This window comes from Syngnathoides biaculeatus, chromosome 5, assembly GCF_019802595.1.
Source record: "Syngnathoides biaculeatus isolate LvHL_M chromosome 5, ASM1980259v1, whole genome shotgun sequence".
NCBI lineage: Eukaryota > Metazoa > Chordata > Actinopteri > Syngnathiformes > Syngnathidae > Syngnathoides > Syngnathoides biaculeatus.
In genome coordinates, this window is record NC_084644.1 from 21,631,818 (window position 1) to 21,652,106 (window position 20,289).

General features: G+C 43.0%; 1 protein-coding gene across 4 annotated transcripts in view; it reads left to right on the forward strand.

The window, feature by feature from the left end:
* The window catches only part of plecb (plectin b), a 151,071-nt gene that overhangs the window by 22,001 nt on the left and 108,781 nt on the right, over positions 1-20,289 (forward strand). Inside the window, exon 1 of one of the 4 annotated variants that reach the window (XM_061820442.1) lies at positions 11,837-12,076. The exons of the other annotated variants lie outside the window; for them this stretch is intronic. Within the exon in view, the coding sequence (XP_061676426.1) occupies positions 11,986-12,076 (91 nt within the window). The 5' untranslated portion in view covers positions 11,837-11,985. Of the gene's footprint in view, positions 1-11,836; positions 12,077-20,289 lie in introns of those variants that run through there. 4 annotated transcript variants of the gene reach the window in all.

The window sequence follows — 20,289 nt, forward strand, 5'->3', positions numbered from 1 at the left end:
TCCGGGGTCTCCTCATCGCTGTAGATCTTCCTCCTTCGCTGGACGCACTCATCGCGTTGGCCCTCAAGGTTGACCAGCGACTAGTAATGGAGGATCAACTAGCCGTGGTGACTGAGGGAGAGAAGGAGGGGTCCAGTCCGGCTGCCGCCCGGTCGTCCACTGCTGAACCCATTCAGGTGGAGGGTCTCGACGGGCCAGCGGAGGAGCGGCCAGCGGAGGAGCGTCTGCGCCGGCGACGGGAGGGTCGCTGTTTTTACTGCGGGTGTTTGGGACACTTCATCGCCCGCTGCCCGATTCGACCAGAGCACTCAGACATCAGGATCTCTACTCCGGTGAGTGTGCGGTATACCGCGGCAGAGTCAGGGAGGTCCCTCCTTCACCTCACCTTGGGAACGGACTCCCATTCGTGCACTGTGATGGCTTTCATAGATTCCGGGTCGGACGCAAACCTCATAAATCCCCGCGTGGTCGAGGAGCTGGGGGCAGCAATTTACCCCCGCAACGGCTTCGTCACGCCTATGGCGCCAACTGCAAGTTCCTTTGTTGGGTTACACATCGCACTCAGACGCTACGTATGAGCTTTCCGGACGCTCACTCGGAGCGTATTAGCTTTCATGTCTTCAACGCACGTAGTAGCGACATCATCCTGGGCAGCCCGTGGCTCAAATAACATAACCCGCACATAGATTGGGCCACGGGTCAGATCAAGACTTGGGGAGAGGACTGTCACAGTTGCTGTTTCGCTGTCCAGGAAAACAAGGGTATTCAAGTCGTGCCGGTTCGGCTAACAGAACCTAGTACCGCCCCAGAGCTGACCGCAGTGCCCTCCTGCTACCATGACCTCCGGGAGGCCTTCTTTGAATCTAAGGCAAAGTCTGCCGCCACATCGGTTATACGACTGCGCGATTGAACTCCTGCCAGGCACCTCTCCTCCCAGAGGGAAACTGTTCTTGTTAACAGGACCAGAGCATCAAGCCATGAGGGACTACATCGAGGACTCGCTGGCAGCCGGGCTCATTCGGCCCTCATTCTCACCAGCCGGTGCGTTTTTTTTTTTTTTTTTTTGTCAAGTAGAAGGACTCCACTCGTCGACTAACGAGGACTGGACGACATAGTCAAGAACCGGTACCCCTTGCCGCTGATCGCTACAGCATTCGAACTCCTTCAGGGAGCCCGGATCTTCACCAAGCTCGACTTGCGCAGCGCTTACCATCTGGTGCGGATTCGGGAAGGAGATGAGTGGAAGATGGCGTTCAACACCCCCACAGGGCACTATGAGTATCTTGTGATGCCTATTGGACTGACAAATGCCCCGGCCGTCCTTCAAAACTTCATTAACAACGTGCTTTGGGAGTTTCTGAATAAATCTGTCTTTGTATACCTGGATGACATTCTCATCTTTTCGGCAGACCTAACCTCTCATATTCGACTAGTCAGAGAAGTGCTCCGGCGTCTGCTGCAGCACCATTTGTACGTAAATATGGACAAGTGTGAGTTCCATCGGGCATCCGTGTCCTTCCTGGGCTTCGTCCTGGCAGAGGGAGAGATACGTATGGAAGGTCGACGCGGTGCTGCGGTGGCCTACCCCCGCCAACAGTAAGGACGTACAGAGGTTTTTGGGATTCGCTAATTTCTATAGGAAGTTCATAAGGAACTTCAGTTCCTTGACCGCTCCTCTGCATGCGCTCACCTCGCCACACACCACCTTCGCGTGGTCCGGGACCTGCCAGGAGGCCTTCAGCAGGCTAAAGGCAAGTTTCACTGCTGCGCCTGTTCTCAGTGTGCCGGACCCAGATAACCAGTTTATGGTGGAGGTGGATGCATCTAATTCAGGAATCGGAGCCGTCTTGTCTCAGATGAGTCCCAAGGACGGACGGATCCACCCGACCTGACCCCGGCAGAGAGGAACTACGACGTGGGAGATCGGGAACTGCTGGCGGTCAAGAGCGCGTTGGAGGAGTGGCGGCACTGGCTGGAGGGCTCGCAGGTACCGTTCGTTGTCTTCACGGACCATAAGAACCTTGAATACCTGAAGTCTGCGAAGAGGTTGAACGCCCGCCAGGCCAGGTGAGCCCTGTTTTTCACCCGCTTCCGCTTTACGGTGTCCTTCCGCCCTGGCTCCAAGAACGGCAAGCCGGATGCACTCTCGCGGATCCACGAGGGGGAGCGCACGGAATCAGAGGCCGCTCCTATCCTGCCAGAGGCGTGCTTCGTGTCCGGCTTCACCTGGGCGGTCGAGTCGTGGGTGAAGGAGGCCCTGGGAGAGACACCGCTGCCCGCAGATTGTCCGTCGGGCCGCCTTTTCGTCATTCCATCTCTGCGGGGAGACGTCATCAACTTGGCCCATACCAACAAGACCTTCTGGCACCCGGGTATGGCAAAAACGCATTCAGTGGTCGAACAGAGGTTCTGGTGGCCCAACCTCAGCAAGGACGTAAGGGAGTTTGTCAACGCCTGCCTGGTGTGTGCGGCCAATAAGACTTTCCGCCTACGGCCTGTTGGTGAGTTGCGACCCCTGTCCACCCCCCTTGGTCCGTGGTCACACATCGCGCTGGACTTCGTCACCGGCCTGCCGCCTTCCCAAGGGAACACAGTGGTGTTGTCTGTAGTGGACCGTTTCTCCAAGATGGTCCACTTCGTGCCGCTTCCGACGATCCCGTCGCCCAAGCAGACAGCCCAGCTGGTGTTAGACGAGGTCGTTCATTACCACGGGCTACCCCAGGACATTGTTTCGAACAGGGGTCCGCAATTCAGCGCCCACTTCTGGAAGGAGTTCTGCAACCTCATCGGCGCTTCAGCTAGTCTGACATCGGGTCATCACCCGGAGTCTAATGGCCAGACTGAGAGGATAAATCAGGAGTTGGAGACCGGTCTCCGATGTCTGGCATCCAGGGACCAGAGCACGTGGAGACAGCACATCAAGTGGGTGGAGTATGCCCACAATTCTCTACCCTCCGCCTGATCAGGTATGGCTCCACTCCATGTCGTGCATGGCTATCCTCCGTCCCTGTTTCATCCACTGGCCACAGACTCCGCGGTTCCGTCGGCCCGGGCCATGGTGCGACGCTGAAAACGAACCTGGGAAGCAGCTCGGAGGACACTGCTACGCATGAGCAGCGCCTACAAGTCCGCAGCGGACCGCAAGAGAAGGACCGCATCAGAGCTCAGAGTGGGACAGCGAGTGTGGCTCTCCACCAAAGACCTCCCGCTGCGGACGGAATCCCGCAAACTTGCTCCCAGGTTCGTTGGCCCGTTCCCGATTTCCAAGATCATTAACCCGGTCGCCGTCTCGCTGAAACTGCCCAGGTCGATGAGGGTGCACCCTACGTTCCACGTCAGCAGACTTCACCCGAATCGCACTTCGTCCATGGCTCCTCCGCTCAAGTCCCCCCCGCCCCTCCGCATGGTCAACGGTGGGCTGGTGTATACTGTGCGCCGGCTGCTGTCTTCCCGCCGCAGAGGGAGGGGGGTCCAGTACCTGGTGGACTGGGAGGGACATGGCCCGGAGGAGCACGCCTGGATCCCCTCCCGCTTCGTCGTGGACCGCTCCCTCATTAGGGACTTTCACGCGGCTCATCCTGATGCTCCTGGGCCGTCCAGAGCTGGCCGTTGAGGGGGAGGGGGTACTGTCATGCTCCTGGCTTCCTGTCCAGGCTGGGAGTGGCCAGCCAATTAGTCAGAGCACACCTGCACCTTGTTCCAGCTGATGCCTCCTAGTATATATCGGAGTTGGGGGACGACTTGTCCTTCGCTAGATCGTCCTCCTTGATGCCTCGTTCCCGCACACCTGTTTGGCTGACTTCTGCTCTCTGTGTACTGACCCACGCCTGTCCACTGACCACACTCGTAAGCCTGCCGTACTATTACTTCTGCCTGGTTTGGACTGCCTACCTGAACACTGACCTTGGACTGAATAAAGGTTTCCTCTGCACCGTCTGCGTGTCTCTGGAGTCGTGCATTTGGGTCCGCCCTCGTCCCCCGTTCGTGACACATGCACAGCCTCAAAAAACACTTTTGAGTCCAATTTCCCAATTTTGACATTGTGGTGGATGTAGTTTATTCTCTCCACCTTCTTGTTGGTTGCACACCACCAACACTCAAAAGATTCAAATCCAGTTGCCACTTGGTCAGCTTATTTACACTCTGAACACCACGGGAACACCAATGCGCAGATGTTGGATCGTTTTATCCTTGACATTTAGCTGCTCTCTTCAATGCCAATGTTCAAATGAAATTGCCTGTACAGTAGAAGTTGATTCAATAACAGACATAGGATGAATAAAGTACAATAATGTTACATTCTTGGGCAATTTATTTAAAAGCCCGTTATCTCCTTACCACTACCAGATGTAACTGTGACAATGGCTTCAATGAATTCTCAATCACCAAAATGATTTTACACATCATTGCTGATAAATTTCCCAATTTTTTTATGGTTCCTAGCAAATGAACGCAAGTGAAATACCCGGAGAGAATCAGAAAACAATGTTTTTCATTTTTCAAAAAAATCAATGGATATACAGAATCCCAATTTTTGCATCCATTAACAGGTAGTGTTTTACTCATAACTTCCAAGGTGCAATTATCTGGTAAAAGCGCTGGTATAATCTGTAAAAGTGGTCTGGGACCCATGCAAACGACGCAATCTTTTGATAAAGCTGTTGCTGCTTGTTACACCATCAGAAGACTATTATTATTTTGTCCCAAACTGACTGTTATTACATGAAACCACTCATCAACCTTTGGCTTTTGGATCACCCTTACCTTTTCTAATGTTGCTGTACTTTTCACAAAGCATCAAAGTGAAGCGTGGATTACCAGAGATGTAGACCCAGAGGAAAAAGCTCCAACATTATTCTTTATTATTTTCATCCGTCACCAAAGTGTGCATTCAGATTATTCATCATATACCACTTAATTTGACTAAACACTGCTTCTTGTTCCCCCATCTGTCAGACTTGACCATGGGATTATTATAAAATAAAATTTGGATCATCATCGCACGCATGAGAACCCAATTGTGGATCATTTAGGTTTTGGATTGCCGTAGGTTTTTCATGCATGGCATGACAATATTACGACACCCCACAGATATCTCAAAAGCAGGAAGATTGTTACGATGGTTACAACCACTCCACAGCATCCCATTTCATGACCAAACCACTTTCGGGTAGGTATTTCATCTAGGTATCCCTATAGGTTTGGTGTCTTTAAATTTCTTCACTGGCCGTCAGCTATTTTGAGATACTATAAATCTCCACCCACCTGGTTGACCAGTCTTTAACTCACCTCCCCAATCGGATCCTAGACTGAAATTACCTTTGTGGAATGTGCCAAATGAATCCAAGTCCACCTAATTTTTACAGCTGTGATTGTTCAACAAACCATTAAACAAAATCTGAAATGGACATTCCCACTTAGGAAAATACCAGTGCTTCTTTTTGCTCCTCACCAGGATCCAGTCTCCTGGTTCCACCAACGTGATATCCTGCTGATGGCGATAAGTCAGGATGCTCTGTTGGAAAGAGTTCTACCCATTTTGAGAATGCATCTATTATGACCAAGCAATACTTTTTTTTCCATATTGTGTCAGGTAAAGTCAATTTGAAGTAATCAGGAGAGAATACCTGTTTTCTGTTACTTGAGCGCAAAGAGTACGCAGAAGAGTCAAGTACAATTCCTGAATGTTCTAAAGCAGTCTTCCTTGAAACCTCTCTTTTTATTAGATTTAGGAGGTCCCTACCAACGGTGACAAATCTAAAGGGTGGGCGCGAGCAAAAACGTGTTTGTGTGACTATGTGTCTGCATGTAGTTGGAAAGTTACGATGTGTAAACTAACAAATATGTACGATATCGACATATGTGCTGAGCAAAGCGTTCGTTGGAAGCAGAAGCATTCTCTTTATTGCAGCAAATGTGTGATAAACATACATTTTGGTTAATAAATCTCACTTTGGTTTAATTCAATGAAGTTGATGTGGAAAATATGGAGAATGTTTATTTTAATTTTGTCACGTCCCATCGGAACGAGAGTAGGACCCAAATGCAGGACTCGGACGATGCCAGGTAGTTCAAGGAGAAACGTTTATCATATGACGAGGTCAGGGATCGAGCAGGCAGTCCGGTGCAGCAGCGGTAGTTGGGACGTCGGGCGAAGAGAGCAGGTGAGCGGGCAGGCAGGAGTCGGTACACAGGAGAACCATCAAACCAGGCAGAAGTATCAAAGGAGTCAGGCTTACAAGGTTGGTCGGCGAACAGGCGAAGGTCGGTACACAGGGGTTGTCGATCAGGGATACGAGAGTGCTGGAACGGGACATGAAGCTCAACGAACTGGCGCTGGCCAGTCGTCATCGGGGTCATATTAATACATAGTATAATCAGGCTGCATGAGGCGCAGGTGTGCACCTCCCAATCAGCGCAACCGCGGACACCCGCACAGCCCGGGCTGGAGCGGCAGGATCATGACAAATTTTTGTTTTTTTTTGTGAGTATAATATTAATGTTACCTATCCTCCCATTTTTTTGAGTATAATATTAATGTTACCTGTCCTCCCATTATCCCTCCTGTTGAGACATGCGTTAGCTCATGACTCAATTTAGACAAGGTAATTTGGTGCAACTGGTTTATTGTTTGGTCATACACAGATGTTGTTTTATTTTTTTTTCCATACATCCTGTTCCATTTTTTTACTCTTTTGCTGAGTTTCTCGTAATGTATTCAATTCTAGATTTGTAGTTGTATCAACGTCATAATTTGAGTTTTTTTTTTCCCCATCCAGCTTCCTTGATTATTTCATCAGCAAAGCATTTCCCAATGAATTCATATTTTTTGTTTGTCTGTGTGACATATTTGGATACAGCAACAGTTTTTTGCAGTTGTTTCATTTAGTAATTGAACTAACAATTTCAATTACAAATTGCATACATTGCCTGTGGATGAAATTATCTGCGTTTTCTTTTTTTTTTTAGTATTGCGCAAAAATATGAACCGTTGCAAATGCTTATTGGTTGTCTGTATAAATCGTTAAATGAAATCTTTCATTAGTTTACATGCCTCAGTTAGTGTTAGTTGTACTGTTTTTGCAGAAAATGCGAAAGCATATTCTGATTTGGTTTTACCAAATACGAACACTACATTCCCTTTTGGTAATGGCTGGTCTTTCATGTCACATCTGCTTTATTTATTAAAAAAAAAAATCATTCTTTCCCAATTTTTGACAATCATGTTTTGTTCCATCTCCCGGAAATGGCAACATTTGCTGGATTAAGAGTTGTACATCTTTCTATTGTCATAGAAATGTCATGTTTCGCAGAAGGTGAAACAAAACAGTTAATGCACTTATTTCTATGAAGTCATAAAGTGACCTTTGAAAATCATAATCCCATCACAATTTGGCAAAATCAAGACAACGCTTGTCACCAATGCTTGCTTTATGTTGCAAAATGCTTTTTTCGCTTCCGCCCTCCATTTCAACAATGTCATTTTTAAGTCTTCCTTATTGCATCATTTTGTGTAATGGAGTTGTTAATTTGGTACCTAAATTCAGCGTTAATTTGTCAGTCCCAAAAATGACAAATTGTTGAATTCTTTGCGGCTTTCAAGTTCATGATATGTTTAACCTGTTATTGGCAAATTTGGAGTTTCTTTTTGCTTTGTGCCCGTCCTCAGCCAGATGCTTTTAAAGAGCCACTGTCTTTCACGTTTCCTTATCACGGGACGCTTTCGCTACATATTTAAAAAACCATGGAGTTGAAAGTTTGACTCCAAACGTGAATGCAAACCAAATTTGGCATTCTTTACCCACTGGGGTTGAAAGAAATGCATTACTTATATCTATTACGATGAATATTATTGCATCTGGTCTGAGGGAATTAAAGTGTCAAAGTCAGGCACGCAAGGTAGTTTTATTTTGTATGTCATGAGGTGCAGTCGGCACACTCCCCTTAAAAAGTTTTGTCTCAGTCCAGGCTGTCTCAGTTGGTCATTATTTTAAAATGTCATGTTATATTGTGAAAAAGGCAGTTGGGGGTAGAGAGGTGCGTGCACTCGCCTCTCTGTTCTTAATTTTCAACTTTCCTTTATTGTCCTGATGTCAGTCCTTTTTCGTCATCATCTCTTCTATCAAACATCATTTAATTTTCTTTCTCTCAACATTCTCATCTCTCTCTCATGCTATTTTCTTCCAATATTCTATATATCTCTTTATTACTACTTATTACTTATTTTATTATATACTCTTGCAAGGTCGCTACTTTCTGGCTATTTAACTGACCAGTGAAGTTGTGTTGATAAACATTTATATAAATATTAGTTTTGTGTTGGATTAATTTTTTCCAGCATATTTCCAATCCTTACACTGCAGTGTGTCTCTAAGTTTTTCCTTCCAATTATTTTTTTTCATTTTAGTCACTTTGGACCTTGGACTGAATAAAGACACTTCCCAAACTGCTCCTAATCCTCATGAGTTGTAAATTTGGGTTCAGCCATGAGTTCTAGCCATGACACCCTTAGCCTTTTAGGGTTAGGTTTAGGGTTTCGATTTCATATTGCTACTGGTGAAAAGAACCTTGAGTCAAATGTTCATTTTAATTGATGTTCCAGGCTGCTATTAAAATGAATCTTCATAATTTGGAAACACTTTATTGAAACTATACAAACTTTTTTTTAACGCATTGCCCTAAAATAATTAGAACTGAAAGTTGTTGGAACCGAATCGAAATAAGGAACTGAATCGGGACAAGAATTGCTCAAATTCATCGATGCCCAGCCCCACTATCAACTTATCTTTATCTTTTTCAACTGTTACACTTAGGTTGGTAATTAAAACAAAGCTTGGGTTTTGTGTTTTCAGTAAATGGCCAAACCACACATTTTTGATTGCAGATAAGGGCTCCTGCTTGGCTATTTTCTTGTGTTTTTCTTTAGTAGCATGCTAGTTTCAGTAAAGATAATAAGCATTTGACCACCCTGCTATATTGCAAGTTCTGCCACTTAGAAATCATGGAGAGGTCTGAAATTTTCATTGTAGGTGCATGTCCACTGTGAGAGAGATAATCTAAAAAGAAAAACCAAAATGTATAATTTTTATTTTTATTTTCACAGTTTATTTGTGTGATACAGCTGCGAATAAGTATTTGAACTCTTGTCTATCAGCTAGAATTCTAACACTCAAAGACCTGTTAGTCCGCCTTTAAAAGTCCACCTACACTTCATGTATTATCCTGAATCAGATGCATCTGTGTGAGGTCATTAGCTGCATAAAGACACCTGTCCACCACATAAAATCAGTAAGACTCAAACTTGTAACATGGCCAAGACCAAAGAGCTGGTCAAATACACCAGAGTCAAAATTGTACAACTCCACACGGCTGGAAGGGGCTACGGAGACATTGCCAAGCAGTTTGGTGAAAAAGGTCCACTGTTGGAGCAGTCATTAGAAAATGGAAGAAGCTAAACATGACGGTCTATCTCAGTCGGAGTGGAGCCCCATGCAAGATATCACCTTGTGGGGTCTCAATGTTGCTAAGAAAGGTGAGGAATTAGGCCAGGACTACATGACTGGACTTGACCTGACGTGAAAAGAGCTGGGACCACCGTATCCAAGGTGACTGTTGGTAATACATTAAGACGTCATGGTTTGAAATCATGCATGGCATGGAAGGTTCCCCTGCTTAAACCAGCACATGTCAAGGCCCGTCTTAACTTTGCCAATGGCCATTTGGATGATACAGAGGAGTCATGGGAGAAAGGTCAGGTGAGACCAAAATTGAACTTTTTGGTAGTAATTCCACTAACCATATTTGGAGAAAGACGAATGATGAGTTCCAGCTCAAGAACACCATCCCTATTGTGAAGCATGTGGGGTAGTAGCATCATGTTTTGGTGGTGTTTTTCTGCACATGGGACAGGACGACTGCACTGTATCAAGGAGAGGATGACCGCGGCCATGTATTGTGAGATTTTGGGAAACAACCTCTTTCCCTCAGTCAGAGCATTGAAGATAGGTTGTGGCTGGGTCTTTCAACATAACAATGACCCGAAGCACACAGCCAGAAAAACCAAGGAGTGGCTGCGTAAGAAGCATATCAAAGTTCTTGCGTGGTTAGCCAGTCTCCAGACCTAAACCCAATAGAAAATCTTTGGAAGGAGCTGAAACTCCGCGTTTCTCAGTGACAGCACAGAAACCTGTCTGATCTAGAGAAGATCAGTGTGGAAGAGTGGGCCAAAATCCCTCCTGCAGTGTGTGCAAACCTGGTGAATATCTTCAGGAAACGTTTGACCTCTGTAATTGCAAACTTTGGAGAGCTCTTTGGTCTTGGCCAAGTTACAAGTTTGAGTCTTACTGATTTTATGGGGTGGACACGTGTCTTTATGCAGCTAACGACCTCATCTGATTCAGGATAATACATGGAATGGAGGTGGACTTTTAAAGGAAGACTAACAGGTCTTTGAAGGTCAGAATTCTAGTTGTTAGACAGGTGTTCAAATACTTATTTGCAGCTATATCACACAAATAGTTAAAAAGTCATCCATTGTGATTTCTGATTTCTCTTTTTAGATTATCTCTCTCACAGTGGACATGCACCTACAATGAAAATTTCAGACCCCTCCATCATTTCTAAGTGGGAGAACTTGAAATATAACAGAGTGTTCAAATACTTATTTTCTTCACTGTATGTATGGATAAAAAGACAGGTTGGATTGCTTTAGTTTCAATCATTGCTGGTACGTTCATGCTTTCAAATTTGTGCTTGTGGTTTTACATTTTGCTATGTCCATGAGCGGCACTTTAAAGCCATATACAGTTACAATTGTGATTGGGTGAATGCGCAATGGGCACACATATATAAACACTGTCAATGGAAACTAAACTGCAAACGCCCCCCCCAAAAAAAAAAAAAAATGCGCCAAACAGTATTTTGTAAATCCGTACCATTCCCAATATAAAAGACAAGGACAATGGTGTCAAATCACTTACCACCTGAAGCAGCAGTCAGCATTTGAAATCACCATACTTCATCCAAGAAAGTCTTGGTGGCTATTGCCAAGTTTGACTGTCAAGAATTGAGGCTGCATAGATTTTTCTTACCACTATGCAACACTACTTTTTTGACAATAACAGGCACCCCTACATAAACATCTTTTTCAGAGTGTAGTGGTTCGAAAACTTTTTTTACAGCCCCCCCCCCTTTTTTTTTTTTAGATGAAGCCTGGATGGGCCCATCAAACAACCTTTTTACTGAAATAAGTTTACACATGATGCTGTGGCATGAACAGCTTTTGATGGAAGGAATGCATTTTTTATCTATCAAATAAATTCAAGAAGAAAAAGCTCCATTTGTGTCATGATTTGTACAGGCTACCTGCAACTAGGAGGAAAGGAATTGTTTGGGAAATATGTTCAAACGCCACTTCAACTGTGGGAAAGCACTTTCATTGAACTTCATCAGGGTCAAGAGCATACGATTGCTGCATTTCCCGATGTTTACTTCAGTTTCATTTTCGTTTATGGTACCTAATGTTTTTATAGTGGAATTTCTGATACAATAATGTTATTGGATGTATTTGGCTTGTGCTAGTGTAACTAATAACGTCTGCTGACTGCATACAGCCCTCCAGACATTCCATTTGAGTTGAAGTGTTACTGGTAAGGGTAGGGTTTGAACTGTTCTCTTACTATTTTGAAAGCCCAAGCAGAGAGTGAGTCCCTGCCCCTCTGGTAAGTGTATCTTTAAAAGGAGGGGCTAAACATTTATACTTTTTTTTTTTTTTTTTTTTGTGAGTGTGTGTTGGGGGTGTGTGTGTGAAGCTGGTTCATGGAATGAAGTTGGCAGCTGTGGAGGGTTCACACACTACTGAGAGAGCTGAAAGAGGACAGCAAAGACTTCTCACAAACTCCCAAAAGCTCTGACACAAATTAATTACAGATAAGTGGAAAAAGAATTCTTGTAGGAGAAGGAAGGAAAGAGGGTGAGATTCCAAGCATGGCTGTGTATGAACCCTCCTACCTGCCTCCGGACGCTGAGGAGCAGGACTTCATCCAGGCTTATGAAAGCGTCAGAGAGAAGTATAAAGGTGAGAGGCTGTTTGACGCCTTGGCCTGCATGAGCTATATGATGTGATGGTGGGTTTGCGTGAGTCCTGATCTGTTTGTGGGGTTTTTACCCTGTATATTTCTCTTTTCGTATTTGTGTTGTGTGTTTCGACTTGCAGGGTAACTAGTGATTATTGATTAGTAAATAGGTTCTCTGTCACTCGTGTGTTTTGGGTTACAAGAGTGCACTGGCTTTTAGAGAATTGCTCCACTCTTTGTGACTGTAGCAGGAAGTCTGCCCTCCTCACCTCTGATTCTGATGAGGCTATCAAATAGTATGTTACGTCTGAATGATTTTCTGATTCTTTTCCTGAAAAGAATCGGGATCATCTGAACCCTTTACAGAACCTATGTCACTGGCTTGGGGCACTCAAAGGTGTTGTCTGTGTACCCTCAGTATTTGGGAAACCACTTTTATTTTACCATAGAGAAGGTTGAAACAGCTACCTGTACACATGTGTAAAGTTTGTCCTTGATGGGTGAGATAAATTGACTCCTACTCCCCTGACATAGCTTCTTTTATAACTTTTTGGCAGGGTGAAATCCTCTCAGCGAATAGCTGCATAAAGTAGCTGCAGAAAATTGTTTGACTCAGTGAACATTGAAGTCATTGATTATATATTCTTTCTGCAAAATGTTTTCAATCCTTTTTTTTCTTTGACGAACGTGTCTCCCTACCAAGATCATTCAAGACCTAATTTGTTAAAACAATTTTAAGTTTGTTTCCCACTTTAAACATATAATTTTTAATAGCATTGTCTCTCTGGTATGATTAATTTTTAATAAATATTCAATTTAAGTAAGCATGTATATATCTCTCTCTACACATGTATATGTGTCTGTGTGCATATATATACATATCGCACGTTTCAACAACATTGTATGCAGGGCGAGGAGATGCTGATTGATCTTCAGGCTAAAATGATACACTCCCTCTTAATCTCTTCAATTTGTTAATGATTATGGGTGGCAGGAACTGATTCAACAACTGGCAAGTGGAGAATGGGGAGAAGAAAGTCCTACAATAATAGCAAAGTTATTCCAAGTGTTCATGGCTGTTAACATGAATCAATGTTCTGTTTATTGTGCTGGTTTACAGGGTAATGGGAAGCAGGAGCTCACTCTGTGGCAGTTGTTTATATTTCAACGTTCTGCTCTCTTCCCTGCTAGACACAATCAGTGTTGCATTAAGCTACTGCATGCACTCCTTATTAAGGCACAATGATGATAAGCTAAAAAAAAAAAAACACTTCCTCTTTTATCTTAATTTTTTTTTTCATCTCGGTTTTTCCTGGGGTGGACACTGATTTCTTTCTTTGCTGGAGTCGGTTTGAAGTCTTTTCAACAATCACAAACAGTTAAGGGAACAGTTAAGAAAAGGGAAGGGAAAAGTGTTAAATAACTGGACCAGGCGTGCTCAATGCATCGATCGCGATTGACTAGTTTCGGTCGATGGTGACAGTGTGCCCAGGGGGAAAAAAAAAGAAAAAGACATTAGCCATATTTTTTTTTTTACTTTAGCTCACTGCGCATGTGCAAAAAACACACTGTCATTGAGTTCCCCCCTATTTCAAGCTCTCGCTTGAGAAATCTTAATAAACATGAGTTTGGATGCTACTGTAAAGACAAAAACGTATCACTTTCAGACAGAATGGGAGGTGGACAAATTTTTTAACGATGTCATTTTTGAAGTGTGTTTGCCTCATCTGCCAGTGTAGTGAAATGTGTCGCGGTATTTTCGAACTTTCTATGGAAAATACGACACCAGCATTCCACTGAAAACCAAGCTGAGAATGAGAAAAGTGAAATCCCAATTGGCCGCAACCACACACAGACATCTCAGATTGTGGGTGTTTCTCACTGCAGTTGAACGATTCCACTGACGTGAGTGACACAGCCCAGGTGTGCATTTTCATTCGTATGGTGTTTAGTAATCATTGTGAACTCAGATAGTTACAAAAATGTTTAAAGTTAATTATGTTGTTTAATATTGGCTCATGCGGTTATGCAAGGCGACAAACATACATTTACACATAAAAAATCCTCAATATACTTTAAAATAATTCTGTTTTGCATTTTTGTAATTGGTAGATCTTTGTGACTTGGTCATTCTATCTTGGGGTAAAAAATTCTGGGCACCCCTGAACTGGACTTTAAGCCAATTTGATCTACCCGATTGGATTGGCCGAAAAATGACATTTTTTTACAGATTGGGTGATCGGTTTTAATATTCAATCATAATTTGCCAATCCGATCAACGACATCAATGATTGATCGGCTCCAAGAAAGACATTTACTCTGCGTTGCCATTGTGCACAGTATATCTGAATCTAAAAGATAGTTTATTTATGTATATTTAGTAGTATTCATATGTGGCACATTGGCCCAGCTGGAAAGTGTTGGCCTCACACTTCTGAAGACCCGGGTTCAATCCCAACCCTCCTTTGACTGGAGTGAAGTTTGCATGTTCTTCCCGTGCCTGCGTGGGTTTTCTCCAGGTCACCCCAGTTTCCTCCCAAATCCCCAAACCATGCAACATTAATTTGACACCCTAAATTGCCCCTAGGTGTGATTGTATCTCTATGTGCCCTGTCATTGACTGCCAACCAGTTCAGAGTGTACCCTGCCTCCTACCTGTTTACAGCGGGGTTAGGCTCCAGCACAACCGCAACCCTTACGAGGATAAACGGCTAAGAAAATGGATGGCTGAATAGTATTCATATAGTTTTTTCGTGTCTTTTGACATAGTACTCTAAATATATGATGGCCAATAAAGTTTTTAAAGAAAAATGCACAATAGGAGAGACAAGGCGACTGAGAGATGGCAAATAATGCGCAGATCAGAATACAAGACTGAAAAGACTCAAAACGTTACGTAGCCTAGCAAGCTAATGCTACCGCTCAGGGTTGATTTTAAACATGCTGCCCTTCTGTTGAACATATGATATTGGCCAGAGCAGAGAATTCCACCATTTTTGGAGCCAAGGCACATACTTTACATTGAAAATTCTCATGTAACGCAATAAACAAAAATGTCACTGAGAGTAGATACATTACCGCAATTGCTGTTTGTACTTCCTACCATCTCGTAGAAGACCATTAATTTGTTCTGGTCACCATGCCTCATTGGCATGAATTTGACATTGTACCATAAATATATAATTTTTTTGAACATTTACTGTAAGTACACAAAAATATATATTAAATGAGCAGGTCATTTAAATAGATTCATTGCTCCATCATGTTATTGGATTGCTGATCGATTAGTGTTATTTTAAACTCCCTGATTGGTGATTGGCCCCAAAAATCCTGGTGTAAAACCTATAAAAATAACTCTCTTCCATCAAAACTTTCATTTAATCAAACCACTGTTTAACCAAATGAAGACTCTTACCTATTTAGCTGATAATATTTGAATGGTGTCTTTTTTTTCAAGCCATACTGTGTCCATGCACATTATGTTTTCTATGTGTAGAATGATTGTACTCTTTCAAGCTTCACTACAACATTATGTCAGGATTAATTATAACATTGACATTGAAACAGTTCAGAACACTCAGCAGGAGATTAGTCCCTCACTTTCAATTTGAATTAACAGTGAGACAATTAATTAAAAGTTACATTTCACCTTAGTTGACCAAAGAAAGAATGCTAATCCATACCAACCCATTCATTCAAGTCATTTATAACATACAGTATTGCCAAAATTATTCACTCACATTTGAATTTAAGTGACATCCCATTCTTCACCCATACACTTTAGTATCTCATTGGTACAGGCTCTGCACTCGTAACATCTTAAACTCTTACGGGAAGGTTTTTCGCAAAGTTTTAGAAATGTTATTTTGGTAATTATTTTTGAGGTGCATTTGTGAGATTACATACTGATGTTGGATGAGAAGGCCTGGGTCCCAGTCTCCACTCTAATGAATCCAAATTGTTGTATAGGTTTGAGGTCTGAATTGTGCAGGCCACTCAAGTTCATCTGCATCAAACTCCCATCAGAATCAAACTAAGAATCAGAATCATCTTTGTTTGTCAAGTATGTTCAAAACACGCAAGGAATGTCTCGTGTAGTTGGAACTGTTCCAGTATGACAACAGTCAATTGAAAATGAATACTTTGGAGACATAAAAAAGTCACTGAGCAATAAAATGGTATCAGTAATGTAGAAATGGTGATTTTTATTTATTTTTGGTTAAAGTTGTTTGAAATGACTAGAAGATGTCTTTATAGACCTTGATTTGTGCACATCACAACAAACTCAATGCTAACCTTGTTGAAAGGCTTCCCACAAAAGTTAAAGTTTTTATAGTTACAAATCATATTAAGATATATGAATTTAACTGGTGAGAGCATCTGCCTCAGTGCTGAGGTCCAGGGTTAAATCCAGGCCCCGCCTGTGTGGAGTTTACATGTTCTCCCTGTGCCTGCGTAGGGTTTCTCCAAGCAATATTGTTTCCTCCCGCATCCCCAAAAACATCCATTAAGTTGAGACTGTTGTGCACTGCAATTTGATGGCAACAAGTTCAGAGTGTATCCTGCCTCCTGCCTGATGATATCTGGGATTGGCTCCAGTCTCCCGCGGCCCTTGTGAGGAGAAGCGGCTCAGATAAAATGTATGGATGGATTTAGAATGGACGGCACAGTGAAAGACCGGAATCTGCTTCACAGTTCTGAGGACCAGGGTTCAAATCCTGGCCTTGTATGTTTAGTTTGCATGTTTTCCCCCTGCCTGTGTATTTTTCCTCCCACATGCCCAAAAAATCCATGGTAGGTTAATTGGAGACTCTAAATTGCCGCTAGGTGTGAATATTAGTGCAAATGTTTTTTTTTTTTTTTTTTTTTTTTTTTTTTACATGTGTCCTGCGATTGGCTGGCAACCAGTTCCGGGTGTACCCTGCTGCCTGCCCAAAGATAGTAGGGATAGGGTCCAGCACAACTGCGACCCTTGCAAGGATAAGCGGTTCAGTAAATGGATGGGTGGCTTTAGAACGGGATATCACTTAAAATCATATGAGTCAAGGCAGGTGTACGGATATATTTGGCAATACACTATGATGATAGTGAGTGAGTCTGCTATTTCCAATATTGCTTGATGATCATCGCCTGCCCTCAAATGCAGTGGTGTGGATGGGAGAATCCTGGGTGTATTCCCGCTGACTTCTTAATTGCCATGGACGCCAAAAATCACAATTAAAAAAACGTATTGTTATCATAACTACAAATAATATTAATCACATTACCAGTCGGAAAAAGTGAGCTGGGAGTGTTTTATAAAAGCTCAAAGTTGCATAAGTCTCACTGGACACAATACGCATCCCAGTGGCGGCCATATTTGTCTGTGACGTCATGTCCAGGCATCATACTGGATCTCTGGCATTGAAATCATGCTGTGCCAAACGCAATGGGAGATGAACAAGAGCGATTTTCAGATTTTTATGACGCCCCTTCTGAGATTGAAGTTCTTTTTGAGGAAGAAAACATCAGAAGCGAGTGAAGCGACCGGAGCCATTTTATCACATCATATCATATTTCAAGCCATATTTAGATCATATGCGGATCACTTCTACACTGACAACAGACTCCCATACAGACACAGATTGAGTGGGGAGATGAGGAGGACGAGGGACCCGATGAAATATTCAAAATGACTGGCCCATAATTGTTTGATTTCCTAACCCTTTTAAAGTCTTGTCTATGTAGCTTACTCAGAAGGACCCATGTCAGGCAAAGTAAATACGTCAGGAATGCCCAGAGCTCCTTTCTCTCCCCACCCCCCGGTGCGACCACACTCGGCCGCCTGACCTCCGCATCGGGGGAAACGGCGGCCAACGCGCATTGGCACATTGAGCACCCCTGACTTACGTACTTAATGAAGTTCTTATGACGCTGATCTTTTGTTACATTCTGAGAGAAGGACTCTATTACGTTGTGGGATGTTGTCGGACAGGGATATCTAGAATGTTCCTATAAGGATGAGGATGGCTGTCAACGGAACTTTTTATTAATACTGCTGCTTTCAGGACAAGTACACATGCACGTACACAGACGCCACACTGCTTTCTGTCTTTTTGAAATTTCCGGAACATTCGCTGGAAATGACATTCGCCTATTTGGAGCATTCGCTTGACTATGGTGACTAAACGTCGGTTGGCTAGTTAGCTCGTGTTACATGCTACTAAACTGTCTACATACTTCTATTTTGTTAATGTTTTGTGATGTATTGTATTGTGTGTGATTAAATTGTCTTAAACGCAATACAAGTGCTTTGTTGTATTTTGCTGGTTTGACCAAGGGAATTTAATCTAAATTCACACGTAACATATGCTATAAACTGTATACAAATTAGCCCCCCCAACTATTATTTTTTTAATAGGACGATATACACTTCTCATTTGGAAACCACAAAGCTCTTGTCCTTTGCACCTGTGCAATGCATTTTTCACGATGAATCAGATCTTTTGGAAATACATGAACACTGAATCCATCCTCCTGTGTGTTTGAACAAAATCCACTGCTAATTCCGCGCCTGTAGAGGTAATTACACTTGACTCCGCAGCTGTAGGTGTCTGAAAAACACGTCACTTTCGGCTTCTTCATCAACTCAAAACAGTCGACAGATTTTTCAAGGCGGGAGATCAAAAAATCGATATACAGCAACATTCTGACGTGCTGTGAACAAACTGATGATTCTATTCTGGCTGATTTATTTATTTATTTTTAAATGTTATGTTTTAGGTGTCAGTGGAACTTTAAGCAATGTGTGCTAGCAGCAGCTGATGCTGATGTTCCAGGACCTCCTACGGGAGATTACCCTGTTGATGTTGGGTGAATAGCTGATGGAGCACAACCATAGTTGGAATCCTTATTGTGCCTGAGCAAGTGTTCTACAAGGCCCTGTCCCTTGTTTTTCAGGGCTTGAAATATTCCCCAAATAGATAGGGACATTTACAATCATCCAATTAACCTGTTATTTTTGATACGCTTGACTGTTTACTGTACTAATATAAACGCCAATTTCTTATTTGCAGTAAGTACTTGCATAAATGACACTCTAGTAATGCAGTAGATTAAATCTGCACACCCCTTTTAAATGCCGGTTTTGTAAGATATAAAAACACGAGACCGAGTTAAATCATTTCAAAACATGTCCCATCATTAATGTGACAAATTGCATGTAGTACTCAATTGGAAAAAAAATCCATCCATCCATTTTCTTTCTCTTGTCCGGAGTCAGCTTGCGAAGGCACTTCATCCAGCTCGTCTGTTGAAATCCTGAGGTGTTCCCAGCCAAGCCGGAGACATAGTTGTAGGTTTTCTCCCAGAAGATTTCCCACTGCTCCTCCTGAATCTTGAACTTCCTGACGGACCTATCCCTCTGAAACCCCTGGATAAACCTTACCAGAAGGGTAAAATAAATAATCAATAAATAAATGAATAAATAAATATCTTTGAGTGGTGAAGCTAAAATAAATGATACTCCACAAGTGTGCAGCCCTTCTTAAAACTGGGGCTATGGCCGTGCTCAGAATTAATGAATAAAATTCAAGATCATGTTAAATGGAAGAAACCACACCCTTGGCACCACTTAATTATATTATTTCATAAAGTGCTCTCGAAGGTTCAGATGCTTGAGTATACTTTTCCCATTTTTTTTTTTTCTTTTTTGTAGTCAAATCTTACATCTCAAGCCATGGTTTGCAAAGATGCTCCACAGCATCAGAGCTCTATTTGTTCAAATGGAGAAGGAGAAGGGTACAAAAGAGTTTTCAAGGCATTTTGTATATCTCTGAACGTTTGAGAGGTTCATAGCAGATAATGACATTTTTGGGTTGAGAATCTGCACCAACAAATCTAAGGTCACAACCCTCATTCAGAAAAAAGTCCAGTGCTGTCTGTTGGTCAAAGAGGAACTCGATTTAGAGGAGTTCAAGTATCTTGGAGTTTTGTTCACGAGTTAGAAAAAATTGGGTTGGGAGGTTGACAAATGCATTGGTGTAGCATCTTTACAGATGTGAACAGTGAATCGTTATGTCCTTATAAAGAAGGAGCCGACCCGAAAGGTGAAGCTCTCAATTTACCGGTCAATTTGCATTCATACCCCCGCCTATGGTCATGAGGTATGGGTTGTAACTGAAAGGAACAATGTTTTGGATACAAGCAGCCAAAATTACATTTCCCTGCAGGATGC